The 23,610-nt window shown below is 36.4% G+C and overlaps 1 protein-coding gene across 8 annotated transcripts in view; it reads left to right on the top strand.

Annotated features, from left to right (window-relative positions):
- FAM184A (family with sequence similarity 184 member A) overlaps nucleotides 1-23,610 on the top strand; it is a 124,859-nt gene that overhangs the window by 88,382 nt on the left and 12,867 nt on the right. For 4 of the 8 annotated variants that reach the window (XR_001444529.3, XM_015137516.3, XM_001110223.4 and 1 more), the window contains exons 10-14: nucleotides 15,577-15,789; nucleotides 16,396-16,549; nucleotides 21,345-21,472; nucleotides 22,162-22,346; nucleotides 22,796-22,942. Coding sequence is in view for 6 of the 8 variants with exons in the window: in XM_015137516.3 (XP_014993002.2) it covers nucleotides 15,577-15,789; nucleotides 16,396-16,549; nucleotides 21,345-21,472; nucleotides 22,162-22,346; nucleotides 22,796-22,942 (827 nt within the window). In the remaining 2 variants the exon portion in view is untranslated. The remainder of the gene's footprint in view (nucleotides 1-15,576; nucleotides 15,790-16,395; nucleotides 16,550-21,344; nucleotides 21,473-22,161; nucleotides 22,347-22,795; nucleotides 22,943-23,610) is intronic. The other 4 variants (XR_013416173.1, XM_077999319.1, XM_015137515.3 and 1 more) reach the window with 1 other exon arrangement.

The following is a 23,610-nucleotide window of genomic DNA, read 5'->3' as shown; positions in this document are numbered from 1 at the left end:
AGGTGGAGGCTGCAGTGAGCTGAGATCACACCACTGCACTCCAACTTGAGTGATGGGGTGAGATTCTGTCTGAAAGAAAAAATATCTTCCTAAGATAACGCAGTCAGATTCCTTGACAGGTTCCCTGAGCAGTGACAGCAGATAGTGAAGCTCTCTCCCTGAAGGCTCTGAGTCCTGTCTCCAGATGTCAGGAAAGCAGGAACCTATGTTGAATGTACATTCAAAGCCCTGGGGGAAAGAGATGACTAGAGTAAGATAAAGGAAAGTCATAGGAGACAGAAACAAAAAGACTAAAGAGAAATAGCATATGAAGAAAAGAGAAAAAGCCAGCTAGAAAAGAAAGTGAGAATAGCTGGCAAGACCTAATTTCACTTTCTTAGAAAATGTGGAATGGAATTAAAGTCTACCAGAACCAACCCAAGTCCATCAGCCTTATTTTTCCTATGCCAAGTCCTGAATTCAAAGTTTATTGGTTATATTTTCCTTTAAATATGAAAGTTTGTCTTTGATTTCTCTTCAGTCAAAAAACTGAATGACAGTATTACTTTGGCTACATTATATCCTCTTTCATCACACTTATGTGGTTAGTGTTCTTCCTCTGAAGATTGTTTTTTCTTCTAAGATAAAAGATGCTAAATTGTTTTCTGAATTGATCTAAATGATTTTATTATGAATTAATATTTAATTTTCTTTTCCCTACCCAAACCTCCCTTATTAGAATTTAAGTTCATCCAGTTCTTAAATTGTCACCTTTAGGAGAAGAGAATGAAGAGATAGAACTATGAAATCTGTACCTAGCTTTAAAAGAGAGTGTGTGTTAAGAATACTGGGCAGTCTTTAATGAATACTGAGCAAAATATGATCTGTAAAATACTGTAGTAACACCTGTGATGAAATGCAAACCAGGACACACTTGAAAAATACCTAAGAACATTTAGATAGCATTATGGTAACAAATCAACTTAATCTGTTTCTCTTTCATGCGACGAGATGCTAAAAATAATTAAAACATTTTCAATCCGAAAGGGTTCAGTGGTCATATGATTATAAAATTATGTTAGACCGAGTCTCTGAGAAAAAGTATTAAGCATAACCTAACACATTAGCTTGTTTCTACCTTCATTTTATTTATATGAATGAAATTCACGTCATTGAATTTTAGTTAAATATCGAACAACAGTTTGTGACTTTTTGTTTTGGGAAACTTATCAGAGCTTTGAATCCCACTTCTGTATCTTAGATCTGTTTGTCACTTTCCTCTAGATATTAGTATACTTGAAATTAACATTAGAAAAAGTTTACATAATTTGCTTTGAGAAGTTATAGTGTTGTATTTTAAATGTTGAAATTGGAATTATTTTTTCTGTTTTTGGAGACAGAGTCTAACTCTGTTGCCTAGGCTGGAGTGCAGTAGCACAATCATGGCTCACTGCACCCTCAACCTTTGAGGCTCAAGTGATCCTCCCACTTCTCAGCCTCCCAAGTAGCTGAAACTACAGGCACATATCACCACACTCAGTTAATTTTTGCATTTTTTGTGGATACAGGTTTTCACCATGTTACCCAGGCTGGTCTAGGCCTCAGCCTCCCAAAGTGCTGGGATTACAGACATGAGCCACTGTGCCCGGCCTGAAATTGGAATTTTTTTAAACTTTAATGTATTTTACTTGAATTGCAATGTAAGATTAGTATCAATATTGTTTCAAGGAAGTTAGAAATTTTTTAAGTGACATAGCTTTTGTCAATAATGAGAATTCCATTCTATTGCTTCAGATTTTTTATTCAAAGTAGAATTGAAAGTCAAGCAATAACAATTATGAAAATTCATGAATATATGCATATGGAATATCATGTATGTATAAAGCATTAGTAGTGCTTTTTATTAAGGCCTATGGCAATGTAGTTTTGATTACACAATAGTATGGTGATTCTGATGAATTACAATTAGTCTTCTGGGTGTCTCCTATTTCCCACTCCCAGTATTCAGTATGACTTCAAGGGCTTTATGTGATGACAACCCTCTGGCTTTTTAATTTTTTTAATTTTTTTTTTTTTTAATTAGATGGAGTCTTGTTCTGTTGCCCAGTGGTGCGATCTCGGCTCACTGCGGCCTCCGCCTCCTGGGTTCAAGCAATTCTCCTGCCTCAGCCTCCTGAGTAGCTGGGACTACAGGCGCACGCCACCATGCCCACCTGATCTTTTAATGTTTTTAGTAGAGATGGGGTTTCACTGTGTTAGCCAGGGTGGTCTCGATCTCCTGACCTCGTGATCCGCCTGCCCCGGCCTCCCAAAGTGCTGGGATTACAGACGTGAGCCACCGCGCCCGGCCAACCCTCTGGCTTTTTAATTGGCTCTAATCTTGGTCCACATCACCTCCATATTTATTTATTTATTTATTTATTTATTTATTTAAATTCCAGGTGTTGAAATCAGTAGTAAGAAATTACTTTTGCATGTTCTTTCATGCATTTATCCATTTATTCAGTCAAAATTAAGTGCCTCTGATATGCTAGGCCTTGTGCCAGAATAGTAACTGGCTCAGAGTGGTCTTTACCTTCCTGGAGCTTACAATCTAAACTGCAAATAGGGTGTTAAATTGCAACTGTGGTAAACATTCATGTGTAACTTGGGGAAGGCATCTCTAAATGTGGATTTCTTTACCTGAGACCCGTAAGAGAAGTCAGGCCAGAAGAAAGCATTCTGAGCAGAGGGGGCAGTGTGTGCACAGCCATTGAGGAAGCCCTGATGACACCTTTATTCTGGAGAGTGAGAGCTAGGAAGCTGGGGAGGTAGGCAGGATCAGATCACGCCAGGCCTTCTTTGCCTTGTTAGGGATTTGGGACTTTATCCAAAGAGCAGTGAACTGTTGAAGGGCTTTGATCAGGAGGGTGAAATATTCAAATACTGTGATTTCAAAACTCTGGCTGCAGTGTGAAGAACAGATTAGGGTGGGACAAGCTAGGTGTCACTCAATGAATATTGCTTTCCTCTTGGAAGCCTTTCTGTGTTCGGATTTATATTTTCTTTTTAGTAATCTAGAATTTTCTCTTTACTGTTTCTGTTGTTATTAGAGAGGAGAGAATTAAGTTAGAGAGAGCAAAAACTAATCAATGTTAAGAGTTCATATCATTCGTTAAGTCTTTGAATAAACATTTGTTAATCATTTACCCTGTGCCACAGGCACCAGTTTAGATGCAGAATGTGAATAAGACAGGCTTCTGTCCTCTAAAAGCTTACAATTCAATGGATTTCAATATTTGTATAATAACATGTTTACAAATTACAAGCTTGTAAAACCTTATCCTGTTTTCTAAATGATTAAACTGAGATTTAGAACAATGAGATAACTAAGAGCATTGTTTTTTATGTACCAAGTGCTACATTTCTAATTAAGTGCAGCAACTTTTTTTAGTTATTATAAATTTTCTTCCTCACTTATCTGAAAGTCTCATTATATCTATCCTTCAGTAATAAAAGTCCTGAAATACATTCAGTAAGCTATGTTGAAGTCTCCAAGTCTTCTCAGTTGAAAAGGTTCTCTTAAGGCTCTTTTCATGAATCTCAAAAATTAACAAGAAACTTAAGATGCTTTAAAACACATTGACTATTATATAGGCCATCTTTTTGTTAACATGGATCTTACTCATATTGAATGCTTCCCAAATAAGTATTTTTACATACAAATGTTTAGTTTATCCAGTATTTCTTTAAGCAGACATGGTGTCTTCACTTGGATTGCTATAACAGAAGACCATAGATTGATTGGATGGCTTATAAAACAAAATTCATTAATTAATTAAAATTTATTTTATGATTTTTTGAGATAGGGTCTTGCTGTGTCTCTCAGGCTGGAGTGCAGTGGTACAGTCATGGCTCAGTGTGGTCTTGACCCCCTGGGCTTAAGTGATTCTCTCACCTCAGCCTCCTGAGTAGCTGGCACTACAGGTACATGCCACTATGCCAGCTAATTTTATATATATATATTTTTTTTGTAGCAACAGAATCTTACTGTATTGCCCAGGCTGGTCTTGAACTTGTGAGCTCAAGCAGTCCTCCTGCCTCAGCCTTCCAAAATGCTGGGATTACAGACATGAGCCACTGCGCCTTCCCGCAGTAGAAATTCATTTCTCACAGTTCTGGATTCTGGGAAGTCCAAGATCAGGGTGCCAGCAGATTTGGTGTCTGATGACAGCCTGCTTCTTGGTGCATAGACAGCTATCTTAGTATGTCCTCACATGGTAAAAGCACCAAGGGAGCTCTCTGGGATTTCTTTATAAGGGCATTAAACCCATTCACGAGGGTACTGCCCTCATCAACTAATCACCTGCCAAAGGCTGCACTTGCTATTACCCTCACATTGGAGGTTAGGCTTTCAATACATGAATTTGGGGATAAGGGAACACATGCAGTCCACAGCACTTGGGGATCTCAGCCAGTCTGTGGTTTAAATACCATCCACATGTCTTTCCTTTACTTCCCATGTAATCCTTTAATCCTGTTTATTCTACCTCTGAAACATATCTTAGCTCTATTTGCTTTCATCTCCCCTAGTAAACACTAGTCCAAGCCACTGTTACCAAGGTCTGTCTCCTGTCTGTCTGTCTGTCTGTCCTCATCAATTTCACTTTTCTTACAGCACTCAAACTGATCTTTCGTGATATAAATTAGATCATGCCACTCCCCTGCTTAAAATCCTCTCAGGGGCACCCCATTGAATCCAGGCTGTTATTCTGTTATTCTGACTCTCACTGTCCTACTAAACCTTAAGCCAGCTGGCCCGTTTGTGTATCGCCTGTCTCATTTCAGCCAACTGTCCCTCACTAACCCTTTCCCCACTCCCATACCCACTTGCTCCCAGCTTGCTTTCACCTTCAGGGGCTTTGTGCTAGCTGATCCACTTGCCAGGTACTCTTTCCCCAAAGTTATCTCCTGTTTGGCTTCTGTGTTGACCCCAGTTTAAATGTTACACTTCTAAAATATCTTTTCTGGCCGGGCGTGGTGGCTCACACCTGTAATTCCAGCACTTTAGAAAGCCGAGGCAGGTGGATCATTTGAGGTCAGGAATTCGTGACCAGCCTGGTCAACATAGTGAAACTCCATCTCTACTAAAACTAAAAATTAGCCGGACATGGTCACACACAGCTGTAATCCCAGCTACTCAGGAGGCTGAGGCAGGAGAATCGCTTCAACTCAGGAGGCTGAGGCAGGAGAATCGCTCCAATCCAGGCAGTGAGCCGAGATTGTACCATTGTACTCGGTCTGAGCGACAGAGCAAGACTTCATTCATCTCAAAAAAAAAAAAAAAATTAACAAATTAAATGAAATGTCTTTTCTTACCATCAACTCAGTATCTCCTCCTCCAGTCATTCCCTATCACACCAACCTTTTTAAGAATCATAATACTTATCATTTTTTCTTTATTTTTATTTCTATACATTTGTTTTACAATCTTATTCAACAATCTTATTCAACACTGTATCTCACGCTGCACTTAAGATGTTTTCTGGAGCATAATAGTACTCGAATTTTTTATTTATTTGTCTCACTCTGTCACCCACGCTGGAGTGCAGTGGTGCAATCTCAGCTCACCACAACCCTCACCTCTCGGGTTCAAGCGATTCTTTTGCCTCAGCCTCCTGAGTAGCTGTAGCTGGAATTACAGGTGTGTGCCATGACTCCTGGTTATTTTTTTTTTTTTTTTTTGTATTTGTAGTAGAGATGAGGTTTCGCCATGTTGGCCAGGCTGGTCTCAAAATCCTGACCTCAAGTGATCCACCTGCGTTGGCCTCCCAGAGTGCTAGGATTACAAGTGTGAGTCACTATGCCTAGCCTAATTAGTATTTTTAAATGAAAAAGCTGACTTCAGTTATGTATTAACAAACAGTGGTATTGCCACCCAGCAGCACTACTGTGCCTTTACCAATTGCCATGCCAGGTCTGTGATGTAAGTTCACTTGAGGTCACAGCTTGGGCAACTGTACCCATTGGATTCAATATTTTCATGGTCTGCAGCTGGGTATGGACAGAGGTAGTGACCATATGAGTTTAGATTTCAAATGTTCAAATATATTTCTGTCATATAAAGCCCCAAATCTACACCTAGGGAAGGGATGATTTGGCATGTCACTCTGATTTGGCATATTCCAATTTATCAAATAATTCAGGAATCTTAAATAACATACATATTTTGTCCGATGACACCTTAAAGAGTGAAAATAAAATCTGCTTCATGAGTAAATTTTAGGTTAACTTCTAGTACTAGGACATCAGTTCTAAGAAATAAAAAGATGTTGGCTGGGCGCTGTGGCTCACGCCTGTAATCCCAGCACTTTGGGAGGCCGAGGCGGGTGGATCACGAGGTCAGGAGATCAAGACCATCCTGGCCAACATGGTGAAACCCTGTCTCTACTAAAAATACAAAAATTAGCTGGACGTGGTGGTGGGCGCCTGTAATCCCAGCTACTTGGGAGGCTGAGGCAGGAGAATGGCTTGAACCCGGGAGGCTTTGGTTGCAGTGAGCTGAGATCGCACCACTGCACTCCAGCCTGGTGACAGAGCAAGACTCTGTCTGAAAAATAAATAAATAAATAAAAAGATGTAAAAATACTACAATTAAAAGTTCTTCCAATTTTCTTAAGTTTTATGAAGTCTAGAGAAGTTAAGTCTCTCATTATTATATAGAGAATATTACGAGTTTGGGAAAGAATAAAGAAAAAAGTAAAATTAAGTAGCGATGTACATAAAAGCATGAGAAAGTTGCGATTGAGAAGTTATGAAGTGATCATAGAAAATTAATCTTTTTATCTCCTATTTGCAACTTGGCTAAGTTATATCATGGAATATCTTAGTCTAAGTTATTAGTAAAAAATTATTTTCTAATAAAAACTCTTTAGATTGTGTCACTTCAAGAAATAATTACAATATGCAAAAAATGAAAACAAAAGGAAAATTGCATTCTGTTTGAAAATTAGGCAATATAATATATAGCAATATAAATAAAAAATATTATTTTGTATTTTTGGAAGGTAAAAAATGAGGTGATTGAAATGAAATGATATTTTCATTTCCCCCTGTATTAGGAGGAAGGGGGGGTATGTAGGTTTTTCCAGTGGTTTATAACTTAAAATCATGTCCAGAGTAAAAACCATGTTAAAGCAATTTTTCCATTTAAATTAACAATATAAATGTAAAATAGTATTTTGTATTTTTTGAGGGTAAAAAAATGAGGTGACTGAAAATGAAATTACGTTTTCATTTCCTCCCATGTTAGGAAGGAGTGGTGTGTAGGTTTTTCCAGTGGTATATTACTTAAAATTTCAATGAACTTCTGAAAGATGAGCCTATGTTGTAAATAATTTTGCCAAATATATCCTAGGAAATAGGATTAAAAAGATATAAAGGTGTCTTTCTTCCTTTCCCCCTAATATAAAACCAGATTATTATTAAATCTTTAATTTCTAGTGATTATCTCATATTTATTTCTGGTTCCCAAATTATATGGTCAGTCAAGTTAGTGTTGCGGTTTTCACCACAATTCTCCATGAACCTACAGCAAAGTGGGTGTCATGTAATAGTTATCTTGTAGCTTTCTGGGAGGAATTTAGAACAGTAATACCCCCTCTAGGTCCCTCAATAACCATCATCTTTTAAACTGAACTCTGATTTATATGGCCCAGCCTTTAGTAGTTTGTATAGGTAAGTCTGCAAGCCCACAAATATATCAGACATTGTTTTAAGGGATTATAGATAATTTAGACTGTGTGTCTTTAATTTCTTTTTGTTTAGTTTGTTTCTTAGAACTGTTTTCAACTTGTTTTCTCTTGAGCACATTATAATTAATGTTCTGTGTTTTACTCTCTGTTCTTATTCCTCTTTTTTTCACTTAGTTGATTTCTGAATGTTTCCCTTTATTCCTGTGATCTTTTCTTCATAGCGGCACTCTCTGGGTGAAGCTTTGCATAAATCTATCAACAATGTAAGTGAGCGGCACTTACAATTTGTACACAAGGGCATGTTGCACTTTTCATTTTGCATAAACAACATCACTGCTTTAAAGCTTCAACTTATATAAAAAATAGTTTGGCATTCAATAAGATATATTTTGTATATGGGTAATAAAAGCTTCTAATGTTCAGTCATTCATTTGTTTATGCATATATCTACCACATGTGTTAATAAATAAGCATATATTTATTATAAAGCCAATTGAGATTTTACATCTCAGACATACATTTCATTATTTTTATGTTTATTTTGAAAGATATAGTAATATTTTTGAAAAACTATTAACTAGTTGATTCATAAAAATGGAAATAAATGTAAAATTTTTTTGTTGTTAAACTAGTTTATTTTTTTGAAAAACTAGCATTAGTGACTTCCTTTTTTAAAAGTACTGGATTGTTATGAAGGTTTATGTGATTTAGAACGTATTTTATACATTGTAATGTTATAATTGTCAACAGATGAAAAGCAAAATGGAGTAAATCCCTTTCCTAAGAATTGACAAAGTGATCACTTTTTACTTATGTACACTCAAGTATGCAGAAATTCATCTTCAAAATAATATTCCATTTAACACTCATTTAAAAAATTTTTTCTTTGTATATCATAAGAAAAAATGAGATTTATTTTCACACTAAACCCATATTCAACTTGTCCTTTAAAATTAGATGACAGAGAATTGAACATTGTTGAATATTTTTCTTGATGTCCTAAGGCGGGAGTCAGCAGACTTTTCTTTAAAGGGCCAGATAGTAAATACTTTTGGCTTTGTGGGCCAGTTTCTGTGGCAGAAACTCTGTGCCATTGTAGTGTGAAAATACTTATAGACAGTATGTAAATGAATGGGTATGACTGTATTCCAGTAACAATTTACAAAAACAGACTGTAGTTTACTAATGCCAGCCCTAGAGAAATCAAAGCTTTGAGCCTAGAGATGTCTTGTGAAATTCTGATACTTCTGGAATGGAACTATTTCCTCATACCCCTGTAAGTTTTTTCTACTATGCAAGAAAATAAAAATTTTACGTAGTTTTCATATTCAGTCTTTTTTCTATGTAAAAAATAATTAAAATATGCAAATACATTTAGCAGCATTTTCTTTCATGTCTTAAAAGAAACAATGAACATTTATCTCAGTGTTGCTGAAATACGTTATATTTAGAAATTCTTGTTAGCAATCACATAGAACATAGTACAAATTTTGGCATGATAGTTATATCAATACAGACATTTTGACATATGTGCTAATTGGGATAGAAATAAGAACGCAAATAGGATATGATTATTTTAAAAATTAATTGAATTATACTTTAGAATATTTGTGACAACACAGCCACATTTTCTTCAATAGTTGTACTTTTTATTCATTAAACAAAAACCACCTTATTGAAATTGCCTATTAATAACTGGAATGAAAGTGCCTTGATTCATCTCCTACAGAAAGAGTAAAAGGGGCTGGTAACAGTGAAATCTCCTTTATAACGTTATAGTCATTGAGGATCACCTTTTCACTCTGTCATCATCCACAACAAAACATGACTTTGTCAGTGTTGTGCTCTGCAGGGTGAACACCTGCCCACTCCCTCAGTACATGGTATGTACCCCAGCTTTCCATACAAGAGTTCAGTGTTTAGCACATTCACAAACAAGTGACTGTTATTGTTAACATCTGTCCTTTAGAGATGCTTTCTAATTAGTTTTAGTTAATAATAAGAGGATGATTGGGGATATATTCCATTAGAAGCATTGTGGTGGTTTTTAATAATAAACTCAGTTTATACATCTTAGAAAATACAAAAAAAAAAGAGCAATTCAGAATTTTTTCAAAATGACCACAATTCTGGCTTAAATTTACTTTTCTTAACTAGTTTCCTCAGTAATAGCACATTAGTGATTAAAGAAGAAAAATAAATCATATAATTAAAATATTTGAGCACCTTTAAATGTTTTACATGAGCATTTTCATTAAGTCATTGACATAGTAATAAGTTATTCCTACTGTCCTCTACTAAGCCTCGGTTAGCAGTTTTTTTCCTGAGAGCTGCTCAGACTGATAGGCTAGCAGTTTTTAATGTTTTATATATTTGGAAGGATTGGAGTTGATATTAATACCTTAGAATTAGATTATTTTCTTGTCCCAGTCCTAATTCATCTGAAAGTACTATGAGAGGGGCTTACCTTCCAGGGATTTCATTTAATGCCTAAACAAACCCAGGTGTTCAGCCAACTGGGAAGAAAGGAAAGCGAGAGAACAGCTGTTGGAGAAGTGAGGGGCAGTGCCAGCCCTAGGAAGTCTATGTAGTTATTAAAAAGAATGGGTCATATCTAAATATCATGAGTACCTTATAAATGCCACTTTGAAGGGAAGGAAAAAAACTACAAAAACACAAACTCACTGTTCCCTGTACTGGAAAAATTATTAAACGTCATTAAATCCCTCAGCATACTCATCTTGGAATAAGCTATATAAAGTTGAGTGTGTGAAAACCACCTCATCCACATCTGCAGGTCAGGACACTCTTGTGGTTTCACATTTGAAGTGGTGTTGGCCGGGCGCGGTGGCTCAAGCCTGTAATCCCAGCACTTTGGGAGGCCGAGGCGGGTGGATCACGAGGTCAGGAGATCGAGACCATCCTGGCTAACATGGTGAAACCCCATCTCTACTAAAAATACAAAAAACTAGCCGGGCGTGGTGGCGAGCGCCTGTAGTCCCAGCTACTCGGAGTCTGAGGCAGGAGAATGGTGTGAACCCGGGAGACGGAGCTTGCAGTGAGGCAAGATCGTGCCACTGCACTCCAGCCTGGGCAACACGGCGAGACTCCGTCTCAAAATAAATAAATAAATAAATAAATAAATAAATAAAATAACCACATTTGAAGTGGTGTTTATTTCTCTATGTGATACATATAGGATGTCTGTCCACATCAGCTGCCCCAGGGGTCTGTTTCAGCTGCTATGGACATTAAGCACTGATCTTTTGAGATGTGTCCTGGAGCCTCCGTAACTTTTGTATATAAGGCATAGCCAACATTTTATCAGATATATTCTCTACATTTGGTAAAATCATCTAGCCATTTACACATGATCTAGGTAAGAAAGCAAAAGAAAACAAAACAGTGAATTATATCAAGAGAGACCTAAGCCATTACGGTCTGCAGTAATGCATACCAAAATATTAACACCAGTTACCCTTAGGGATTGGGATTTGGTGAGGAAAGGGAATGAAGGAGACTTTCCCTTTTATTTATATGTTCCTATATTTTTAAAATTTTCATAATGAACCACTTTTTACTTTGATAAATAGGAATAAACTGTATACTTTCTATATTCTTTCATTTTTGTAATAAGACTCTAATGGTTTTTGAAGAAAAAAAACACTGATTTGCATCAAAAACCAAAGGTTGTAGGTAATATGTACATAATTAATGGCATGTCTCATATTGACATTCTGTCATACCCCATACCTCAGATTTGATGTTTCAGTTTTTGTTTTGAGACAGTTCTTCCACTAACACCATTATAGAGGTACAGAATCTTTGTGAAACTGGTCTGTAAAAAATAGGCTGGGCACAGTGACTCATGCCTGTAATCCCAGCACTTTTAGAGGCTGAGGCAGGAGGATCGCTTGAGCCCAGGAGTTCAAGACTAGCCTGGGCAACAGAGTGATACCTCATCTCTACAAATAATTTAAAATTAGTTGGTGCATGTCTGCAGTCCCAGCTACTTAGGAGGCTGAGGTGGGAGAATCACTTGAGCCCAGGTGGTTGAGGCTGCAGTGAGCCATATATATATATATATATATATATATATATATATATATATACACACACATATATATATATACACACACACACACACACACACATTAAATGGAATTTTGTTCTTTTCACCCAGGTTGGAGTGTAGTGGTACGATCTCGGCTCACTGCAACCTCCGCCTACCGGTTTAAGTGATTCTCCTGCCTCAGCCTCCCAAGTAGCTGGGATTACAGGCGCCCGCCACCACTCCCGGCTAAATTTTTGTACTTTTAGTGGAGACAGGGTTTCATCATGTTGGCCAGGCCGATCTCAAACTCCTGACCTCAGGTGATCCACCTGTCTTGGCCTCCTAAAATGCAGGGATTATAGGCATGAGCAACAACCGTGCCAGGCCCATATATTTTTAATTTTTTCTTTTTGAAATTATTATAAAACTTTAATATTCCATTTTCAAAAAGACTGTAAAACTTTATTTTCAAAAAGGCAATCATTTTTTAAATGGTAGAGACAGAAGGTGGCAATTACTATCAGTGCAGTTTGACCTTTAAAATTGTCTCTAAAATATCTGGCACTTATCAACCAGTAGAATATATTATATATTTCGTATCTAAATTGCTGTGCTAAGAATTTAAAAACTAAAGATTAAATTATTTTCCAAAATAAAATTTGTTTTGGTTTATTTAAACAAAATAAGAAATAGAATTTTTTGAATTTTAACAAATGTATAGAAACTAATACCATACACTACATAATTTGAATATAATATATAGTTTGAAGCAACTACTTGTTCTCATTCTTTATTCAACACATGCCTTTCTAGATAGTCTATAATTCTGTTATAAAAATACTTATCAAAATTGCCTAAATCTTTTAATGCAGAGGTTTTTTTTCTTTTCTTTTCAGTTAAAGTTTTACATTAATATGTATTTATATTGATTATATTAAACTCAGCTGTTTATAGCTATAAAAATTAGTTCACTTTACATTGCTTTGCTCATTGCCTTTAAAGTGCCATGTACTTTTCATGCTGAATAAAGGCTATTTATTGCAATTCTACTAATTTATTTTTAAAAGGAACAAAATAAATTTTGATGCTGCATTGCATGATTAAGGCTTTCTGCATATAATTCACATTACTGTCTTGAGCATGAATTCAGAGATTTTAGATGGCCTTAATATTATTTTGATGTGCTTTCCAAGTTAAGAATACAAAATATCTGAGTGTATTTGAGCACTAAACTGCATGATAATGTCTTTCTGCACATAGTTTATATTATTTTCTTGAGTGTAGATACAAAGATTAATCACATATCCTAAGATGGAAAGTACTATTTTGGAGTTCTTTCAAGGTAAAGTATATTACAATGTAAAATACTTGTGTGTATTTTATTTTAGCTGGAGAAACTTAAAACTCTGTAGATTTTAAATATGTAACTTATATACTGTGGTACTTCCAATCATTCACTTTAAATATTGCATTTCTTCATTAAGTGTCACCTGTTAATAGTTCAAATATGAGTCAAATTAACACAAGAGGTCTATTGATTCAGCAAACTTTTGAAGTAGGTATTGCAAAAAAGAAGAAACACCAATGTGAGCTGATTGGTTTCCTACTAATTGAAGTACACACTAAATTTGAGGATAGGATCCAGGGCCACTGTTAGCCTATATGTCACCTTTGTGCAAAGCAGAAAAACGTGTCCATTCTTTTTGGATGGACACAGATCTGTACCAGGGCAGACAGCTTGGTGAGCAGAATGCTGGGTAGATTTTAATCCCCAAGAAGGGCAGTCCCATGGGTCCCCATGCTTAGGCTGGGACTAGGGTTGAACTTCCAAAGAGAGTGTGTTGGTGCCTTCTCTATTTCAAGAACCAACTTGCTGGGAAGAGAATGGCTCTACCAGTTACAAATCAGTGTTCACAATGTCTGTTTTTGTTCTTGTTACCCTTTTATGGTTTATTTTTTCTTTCTAGGCTGTCTTCAATATTTATTTTGTCCTGATTTTCATTGCATAAAATAGTGAGAAGTCACGTGGTATAATTTATCATATTCCATAAGTATGGCGTTAGCTGTGGCTGTGACATTCTTATGCACATATCACATTTTCACATTTGCAGGATTTATTTCAGTCTGTAAATCGTGGGTGCTGCTGCCATTTAGAGGTATAAGGAGTTGTGATATCTGGAATCAAAGGGTTGCAGTTCCACCTTGGCTCCAAAACTTTAAAATAACCTCTGAAACCTTAGTTTTTTGTAGAAATTAATAAGCAGAATTCATAAAGTTTCAACAGGTAGAGTCACTTATTTGGAAATACATTAAAACAGATTAAACCTAGATTTTTTTATATGATTTCTCACCAGTGCTTGACTATTTCCATAAAGCCATATGCTAACCTTTATAACTAACTCTGATTGATAACTTTGTCCAGAACCCTTCTGGAAGGCTAATCATCACCCTAAGCTCACTACAGTCTGTGACTCTTCCTGCTGCTTTTTAAAGGGATATGGTGGCTTGCTTCGGACCTTTCCTTTTTCCAATTAATGATTCTTTCCTCCGTTCTTTTGCATGTCTGGTGATTCCCCACCCTTTCTCTTTCTTTCCCAGGTGCCTTTCTTTGTGAGACGTGTGAGGCAACTTATGTCTGCCTTCCATCAATTAAAAGAGAGCCTTTTCCCATTTACAAAAACTCACTTTAAAGTTTCCTCTTTTCATTGGCTTTTTTGGCCACAGAAACTGTTTTACCAGTATATAAAAGCATAGAGTGTTTTAAGTTGCTTATGGAACACGTTTTACAACTTTGTATCTGGTTCTCCTAAGTTCCTCTTAGATTTAGACTTCTTTTGGAACACAGTTATATAGTCTCAAGTTACAATATCCTGTGTATGAGAATAGAAATAGGTCAGTTAAATGGTTTTATCAAATGCATATATGAACATATATGATATATACATATACCTATGTTTTATGTTTTTATTCTTACCAAAATAATTATAAGTATGTTAAGACATCTAGAAGTGATACAGACATATTGAGGCTGATGTCTGTTTTCTAAAGGAGTGACAAATCAGTTTTCCATAGTCAAAGAAAAGTACCTGACATTGTTATAATGGTTGAATACAAGATTGTGGGACGTTTGAGACATTTTGAAAACTTAAAGGTTTTCAAGAACTTTGAGTTAAATAAAAAATAAAAATTTACATAATGATTCTAAATTATAAACTGATACATCTTTTAAAGAGTAGGTTTTTAATTCTCAAATAATCTTAGCTAATATTTGTTGAATGCTTAGTACATGCCAGAGTCTGTTCAAAGTGAGCTATATGTAGTAACATAACCTGGTGAGGTGTTCATAGTAACAAGTGACAGAGCTAGAATTTTAACTCAGAGCTCACAGTCCTATTTCACTTTACTGCTTTACAAATAAGTGGTTTAACTATTCATACTCTTCCTTGAAGTGACTATAACCTAACGAAAATGTTAATTGTCTTTTGTTTTTATTTCATATTATGAATTTTTATTGCAACATAACATGGGTATTTATATCTAAATGTGGGCTGCAGTGTTCTTTAGACAGTCTATAAACAATATAACTAAACTATTTTCAGAATAATTACAGAAAGTAAAATTTTAAATGGTGATAGTAAATCACCATTTTTTTTTAATTTTTGTGATATATTTTAGAATGTTTTAAATGGAAATATTAAAGCAGTTATTTTACTATCATTGATATCTTTGAAGTGCTTTTCCCCCTTTGATGGATAGTTTGTGAACTTTGCCTTGTATTTATTCTTCATTGTGTACCATTCTGGGACATAGATTTCCTTGCTGAAACAGAATCTGGAGATACAGCTTTCCCAGTCTCAGACTTCTTTGCAACAACTGCAAGCCCAGTTTACGCAAGAACGACAGCGGCTTACGCAAGAGCTTGAAGAATTAGAGGAGCAACATCAGCAAAGACACAAATCATTAAAAGAAGCACATGTCCTTGCATTTCAAACTATGGAAGAGGAAAAGGAAAAGGAGCAGAGAGTAAGTTTTATGTGGCATACGTTCAAATGTAATCCAACAGCCTAATAATAATTAGTTACATTAAAAAAAAAATGATTTTCTATTTTTTGAGACAGGGTCTCACTGTGTCACCCAGGCTGAGGTGCAGCAGCACGATCATAGCTCACTACAGTCTCAACTTCCTAGACTGGTGATTTTCCCACCTCAGCCTCCTGAATAGCTGGGACTATAGGCGCACACCTCCATGCCTGACTAATTTTTAATTTTTTTTGTAGAAACAGGTCTCACTATGTTGCCCACGCTGGTCTTGAATTCTGGGGCTCAAGCAGTCTTCTCACCTTGTCCTCCCAAATTGCTGGGATTACAAGGGTGAGCCACTGTGCCCAGCCCATTCAATATATAGACAAAATACATTGAATCAAACTGGTTTCATGGTGATTTATTTATTCTACTGAAATGACCCTAATTATTTTTTCTAATGTTGATTATCTTATGTCTAGTTTTCTTGAAAATGAACCTAAACATTTTGTATTTCTTAAATAACTGAGTTTTAGTAACTGTTTTCTATTTTGTTTGCGTTTTCCTTCCTATATTCTAGCATAATAATTTGAATTTGTCTTGTTCTAGGCTCTTGAAAATCATTTACAACAGAAGCATTCTGCAGAGCTTCAATCATTGAAAGATGCACACAGAGAGTCAATGGAGGGCTTCCGAATAGAAATGGAACAGGAACTTCAGACTCTTCGGTTTGAATTAGAAGATGAAGGAAAGGCTATGCTTGGTATTTTGAAAAGATTACAATCTTGTCATATTCATATGTACATTTTTAACATTTTTTAAATTCAACATAGAATCACCAAGTTTTATTTTAAAATTTTGAAACATCAAAACGAATATCTAAGTGTATTACATATTTTATTTGAAGTTACCGGATGAATAGACAGGACACGAACAGTAAAGTGAATTCCCCTCAGCTGTCTCTGTACTCCAGCTATGCAAGCAACACCGCTGGTACTCTAATCTGTCCTTTTTGGACTAAGTGGACTCAGCACATTGAGGTGTTCCAGAAATCAATCACTGCCCAATAGAAAGGGCATGGAGCCACATGTCCTGAGACTGCATGGTCATATGGTTTTTTCCACTTCAAGATTTTGTTTTAATGGGAAAAGTGAGGATTAGGTCTGACTTTTCTGTTGAGATATATATTTCTTTGAGATTTCTACCTATGAGGTGTTCACATCATTACTTTTTATAAGGAGATAAGTTGAGTTTTGAAGAAAAACTGGGTATGTATTTAAAGATTTGTTTTGGGTTTTGTTTTTTAATGTTATTCAATAACTTTTTATTCTTACCATCTCATTTTTCTTCTGTTTGGCTTTATTCCAAATTCTCCTAATATTTTTAACATGTTGTCATACTTCAGTGGCACACTCTTTCCAAGTAGGAATTTGGAGCAAAGAAGACTGAAGTGTTATCAATATTTTGGGCCTCAAAGGGAAAGCCATCTGACCCTGTTTCTCATCTATAATGTTGCTTGGAGTCCCAGACGAAGTGGTTAAAGCTCTCCTCTTCCTCCTTTAAAATCCGCTATGACTGCTAGCATGAAAATCAGGTTAAATGTAGACATTTGTCAAAGATTTGTGAAAAACCTGTTCATGTGCTAGAGATTGCTGAGCAAGGAGAATTAAAAAATGAACTACTGCCCTGTCTTTGCACAGGAATTGCAGTCAAACGTGGAGGTAGCCTTTATAGAAATGTGGCCAAAAGGGAATACACATGTTTCACAGCTTTGTGAGGTCAGGCAAAAACAGTCCTAGTGTTGGAACTATTGTTGTTTAGTCCATTGAAACATACTTCACTAAATATTATTTAAATACATCTTTGTTAGCCGGGTGCGGTCGCTCACACCTGTAATCCCAGTACTTTGGGAGGCTGAGGCAAGTGGAAATCCTGAGGTCAGGATTTTGAGATCAGCCTGACCAACTTGGTGAAGCTCCATCTCTACTAAAAATACAGAATTAGCCGGGCATGGTAGCTGTAATCCAAGCTACTTGGGAGGCTGAGGCAGGAGAATCACTTGAACCTGGGAGGCCGAGGTTGCAGTGAGCCGAGATCGCACCATTGCACTCCAGCCTGGGCGGCAAGAGCAAAACTCCCAGCAGTTGCTGGGTCATATGGCAGCTGCATGTGTAATTTTGTAACAAACTGCAAAAGGTTTTCTAGCGTGACTGTACCATTTTACGTCCCTACTAGCATCATATAAATTTTGCTCACATCCTCATCAACATTTGATGTTGTCATTATATTTTATCCTTTCTGATAGGAATGTAGTGATACCTCATCATTAAAACTGGTTTTAATTTGCGTTTCCCTAGTGGCTCATGTTATTGAGCATTTTTCATGTGCTCATTTGCCATCTGTATATCTCTTTTCTGATTGGATTGTTTACATTTTACTGTTGCATTTTAAGAGTTGTTTATATATTGTAGATACTGGTCCTTGTTGGGATCCTTCAATTCTACATTTTGTCCATTATTTCATTGAAACTACTCTCCCTGAGATCACCAGTGAGCTTTGAACTTCCAAATCCAAAGTATTCCCACTTACTAGCTTTCATCTTATTTGCCCTATCTTCAACATTTGAGCCCTTTGACCACAACCTTCTTGAGTATTTTTTCCTTGATTTTCATAATAATATACTATACTGACTATATTCCTACTTTTCTGACCTCTACTCCTTCATCTCATACACTGTCCTGTTTCCACACACATCCATCAAATATTAGTATTTCCCAGGATTCAGCTCTATCTTGGTTTGTTTTCTATTGCTATAGCAGAATACCACAGACTGGCTAATTTATAAAGGAAAGAGGTTTACTTGGCTTATGATTCGGGAGGCCAAGAAGTCTAAGATCAAGTAGCTAGCCACATCTGGTGAGGGCCTTGTGCTGCTTCGTAGCTTGGTGGAAAAGTGGAAGCCGGGAGAGGGCCTAAGCGCTAGAAAAAAATGGGGCGGAGCTCCTATGCTTGCTAACCATTCCTGCAAGAAAGCCATTAATCCCTCCTAATGACCTAATAACCTCCTAAAGGCCCCACCTCCCAACAGTGCCACAATGACAATCAAATTTCAACAGTTGTTTCAGAGGGGAGAAACCATATTAAACCACAGTAAGCCCCCAGTCTTCTGGTCTCTTTTTTAATCTTCAGCCTTTTCTGGGTTTACTGCATTCACATCCGTGGTTGCAGCCACCGTCTATGTACTGGTGATTCCACATATTCATTTCTAGACCACACCTCTCTTCTTGTACCTTAGGTTTCTATTCTTACGCATTGTTAGACAGATATTCTTCTACTCAACATTTAAAAATATGAACCCACTGTCTCCCATAGTCTAAAATGTGTTTATATTCCTGTACCTCCTATTCTAATTAATGGTATCACTGTTTACCCACTTGCCAAAACCAGGAAAATGGGAGTCACAATCGACTTTTTTTTTTTTTTTTTTTTGAGACTGAGTCTCACTCTGCAGGAATATAGTGATGCCATCTCAGCTCACTGCAACCTCTGCCTCCCAGGTTCAAGCAGTTCTCCTGCCTCAGTCTCCCAGGTAGCTGGGGTTACAGGAGCCCGCCACCACACCTGGAAAATTTTTGTATTTTTAGTAGAGACGGGGTTTCACCAAGTTGATCAGGCTGGTATCAAACTCCTGACCTCAGGTGATCCACCCGCCACGGCCTCTCAAAGTGCTAGGATTACGTAAGCTACCACACCCGGCTGACTTTTTTTCTTTCACTGCCACATCCTATCTGTTACTCCCTCTCTTAAACATTTCTTCTATTTGTTTCCTCTTCTTTAGTCCTCTGCCATACTTTGGTTTTGGTTGTATCATTTCTCACCTGGATTATTGCCATAACCTTGCAGATCTCCTCTCACACAGTATATTCTCTAAACTCCAGTCAGGGTAAACTTTGTAATGCTCAAATCTCACCATGTGACAACCCACTTCAAATCCTTCAGTGATTCCTCATGTCCTACCTCAGTGCGTGTCAAGGTTTCCCACTGAAAAAGGCCTTAACACCAGGGGAAACAACTTATGCTTTACATGGCGGTCTCAAGAGGAGCTTGAATTGGCTAGCTACAAGCACAGCTTGTCTTTGAAGTCTCATGTTTTCACTTTAAAATTTATAAATGTGTATTTTACTCACTTAAATCTGTTTATATAATATATAATTAATGGATTTTCCAAAAATCTTCAAGTAAAATTCATGTTTCAGAAGATGATCAGGTTCCTTCACACATACCACCAAACATATCCAAGTTTGAGAACTATGAGCCTTAGGTTAAAATAAAACACATTTTGTACTAAAACTTTCTCCCACTAGGTTCCATTTTCTTTACAATATGACCATGTGCACTGTGGCCTCCTGCCATACCCTCTTATAGTTTGCCAGACAGACCAGGTTCTTTCTGTTCTATATATGATATCCCATGATATCCCTTCTTCCTGAATACTTTTTCCTTCTCTATTTGGAGAACTCTTACTTGGTCTTCAGACAGTTACTGTGACAATTCCCTTCCCCAGTTTCCCTTTCCTAGAACATTTGAGTTCTTCCAGTACTGTGCTTTGTCATACCTAATAGTCATCTCTGATACCCTACTTAGTTTTCTGGCATAATGTCTTCCCCTCAACCCTATGCAGTTATAGAGATACTGTCATATTTCATTCCCCCTTAGAATAGTGCCTGGCATTCAATAAATGTTTATGGACTGTATGAAATAATCCCAAACTCAAATGAAGGTGATGACCTTCAAATCACTAACAACACTGACCAGCCAGGCTCCTTTAGGGATATTTTTGAAGAATTCTTATTGGGGTGAGAAGTTGCCTCCTAAATATTTGTTATGGTACCATTAAACTCTAAAATTTTATTTATTTATTTTATTTTATTTTTTTGAGATGGAATCTCACTCTGTCACCCAGGCTGGAGTGCAATGGCGTGATCTCGTCTCACTGCAACCTCCGCCTCCCAGGTTCACGCAATTCTTCTGTCTCATTCTCCTGAGTAGTTGAGATTACAGGCACCCACCACCACGCCCGGCTAATTTTTTGTATTTGTAGTAGAGATGGGGTTTCACCATGTTGGTCACGCTGGTCGCGAACTCCTGACCTCAGGTGATCCACCCACCTCGGCCCCTCAAAGTGCTGGGATTATAGGCATGAGCCCCTGTGCCTGACCAAATTTTATTATTCTAATAGTGAAAGAGATGAATTAAAAATACTTCATCTCCATTAGCACTTTACCTGCATACTGAAAGCATGTATAAAAATGCCTTGATCCACTTAAACATTTGAAATTTTTTATATCCTCATCAAAGCTAGATTAACTTTAAATTCATGATAGTATATTGTAGTCTATAATATTTAAATTTGTGAGTTTGTAATAATCTATTAATTTAATGGACATACACAAGTGTTCTGATTTTTAAATAATTTTTTTTACTTCTATAATTTTTATCTAAAGTATTGATAATATTTTTTTAAAGGTACCAACCGTATTTTTGCCTTGCAATTCCAGCTTCCTTGCGCTCAGAACTCAACCATCAACATGCAGCTGCAATTGATTTGTTACGGCATAATCATCATCAAGAATTGGCAGCTGCTAAAATGGAATTAGAGAGAAGCATAGACATCAGCAGAAGACAGGTAAGTAAGAGTATTCTGTACTGTTTGAATAGATTGAATGTTCATAATTTTCTGAAAATTATTTTGTAGTAACTCTTATTTTCACTGGTTATCACATTCTATTTATATTGAAGAGCTTTATTTAATTTTTTTATTTATTTGAGACAGAGTCTCACTTTGTCACCGAGACTGGGGTGGCACGATCACAGAAGGGAGCTTAACTGTCAGATAACTGCTAGAGCAGCACTAAACTAAGTCTGCTTTGTAAGCCATGTGATGAGTGTTCTTTTGGGAGGGCCTCCTTAGATGCACTTTCTAGATTCTAGGCAGTGGTGCCACAATTATTCTTCAAAATCATGTAAAACTTACTGAGAATGTAAGAGCCCTGTGTTCTAATCTCAACTCAGCCACTGGTTATAAGTCATCTTTGAGCATTGGTTTCCTCATCTGTAAAATGAGAGAGATGTCCTTTGACCTTTTGGGTTCCTTGTAACCTGACATTATTGAAGCCATATCCATATACACACGTATATGTGTGGAAAGAGAGGCCTTGAGGTTTTCTCACTTCAGCAGTTGGCTTTTGAAGAAGCAGTGTCAGAATGATTACATTTGACAGTCCAGTGTGTCATTTTCTTTCCCGCAGATAAACACAGAAATCAAATATGTAGAAAACTTCTAAAAATTACTTTTTTTTTTTTTTTTTTTTACAGAGTAAGGAGCACATGTGTAGAATTACAGATCTACAAGAGGAATTAAGACACAGAGAGCATCACATCTCTGAATTGGATAAGGAGGTTCAGCACCTTCATGAGAATATAAGTGCCCTAACCAAAGAACTGGAATTTAAGGGGAAAGAAATTCTCAGAATACGAAGTGAATCTAACCAACAGATAAGGTATGCCATTAACTACAACGGAAGGAATATGCAGTGTCATCTGAAAAACTGTTGTGCTGATATTTAGTAATCTATGCCTATTTTTGTGACTAGACTACCTCTCTAGTAAAATATTGAAGACCACTTTTTACTTTATTTGATGACTATATTATAATCTAGAACACAGATGAAATGTTTGTATCTTGAATGATATACATGTATTCATTCACTTTGGAAATTGTATATAATTAACTGAAATCTTTTAAAAATGTTATTTGAAAAAGCATTAAAGGAGACAACTTTAACAAAGCCAGAAGCTTATAGCAGAAAGTAAGTAGCTTAATTTAGGCTGTTTACATTAATTTTCTATATATTATCCCAAAAACCATTTCAAATCTGGTAGAATAATAGAAAGTTTTGAAAGCTTGACTTCAGAGTAACATTTTCTTAACTAAAAATAAATCAAACAGGTTGCATGAACAAGATTTAAACAAGAGGCTTGAAAAAGAGTTGGATGTCATGACAGCAGACCACCTCAGAGAGAAAAATATCATGCGGGCAGATTTTAATAAGACTAACGAGCTACTCAAGGAAATAAATGCAGCTTTACAAGTGTCGTAAGTTATATTATATAAGAAAATTCATATGTGGATACTAAATTTAGGAGCGCTGTGTTTAACCTCAGATTAGCTGTTATTTTGACGCTAATAGAAAGGATACTTCAAAAAGAAAATTTTAGTGCTGTGTTACAGATGGTAATTGCAGTGCTATATGTTCTTTAATTAGGATGAGGCAGTTGACTGATGATGGTCACTCTGATTTTGGTGTTTGCTGTTATTAGAGGTGATTTTTAAATCCTTTTGGGCCAAATATGAGCTCTGGTATCTGCCTTGTATAACAGCTCATAACCTCATGCTTTTGCAGAAATGGTTTACAATAGACTCAGTTCCTTGGCTATCCTTTTTCCTGGCATCAGTGATATTCCTCAGACAGAGATTGAAATCTTGGCGTCCCCCACTTCATGCTCTGAAAAGCATCGTCACAGAAAGAATAACATCAGTCTATCTGTGTGTCCTGTCTCCTTAGGAATGTTAAAAGAGTAAAGGTTGTGTCCTTGTTTTTCCTTTATTCTGTTGCATATGGTTTTGCACATTATGAATCTTCAGTAGGTAGCAAAAAACTTAGTTTTTGATTTTATGATCATTTTTAATAATCAAAAAATTAGTATTTACTTTTAAGTAAACTACCTGCTTTGCTAGACCCTCCTTTCATTTTAATGCTTCTA

The sequence above is a fragment of the Macaca mulatta genome, chromosome 4 (assembly GCF_049350105.2).
Source record: "Macaca mulatta isolate MMU2019108-1 chromosome 4, T2T-MMU8v2.0, whole genome shotgun sequence".
Lineage (NCBI taxonomy): Eukaryota > Metazoa > Chordata > Mammalia > Primates > Cercopithecidae > Macaca > Macaca mulatta.
Note: the sequence above shows the minus strand (reverse complement) of the source record. Positions and strands in the feature narration are given on the sequence as shown.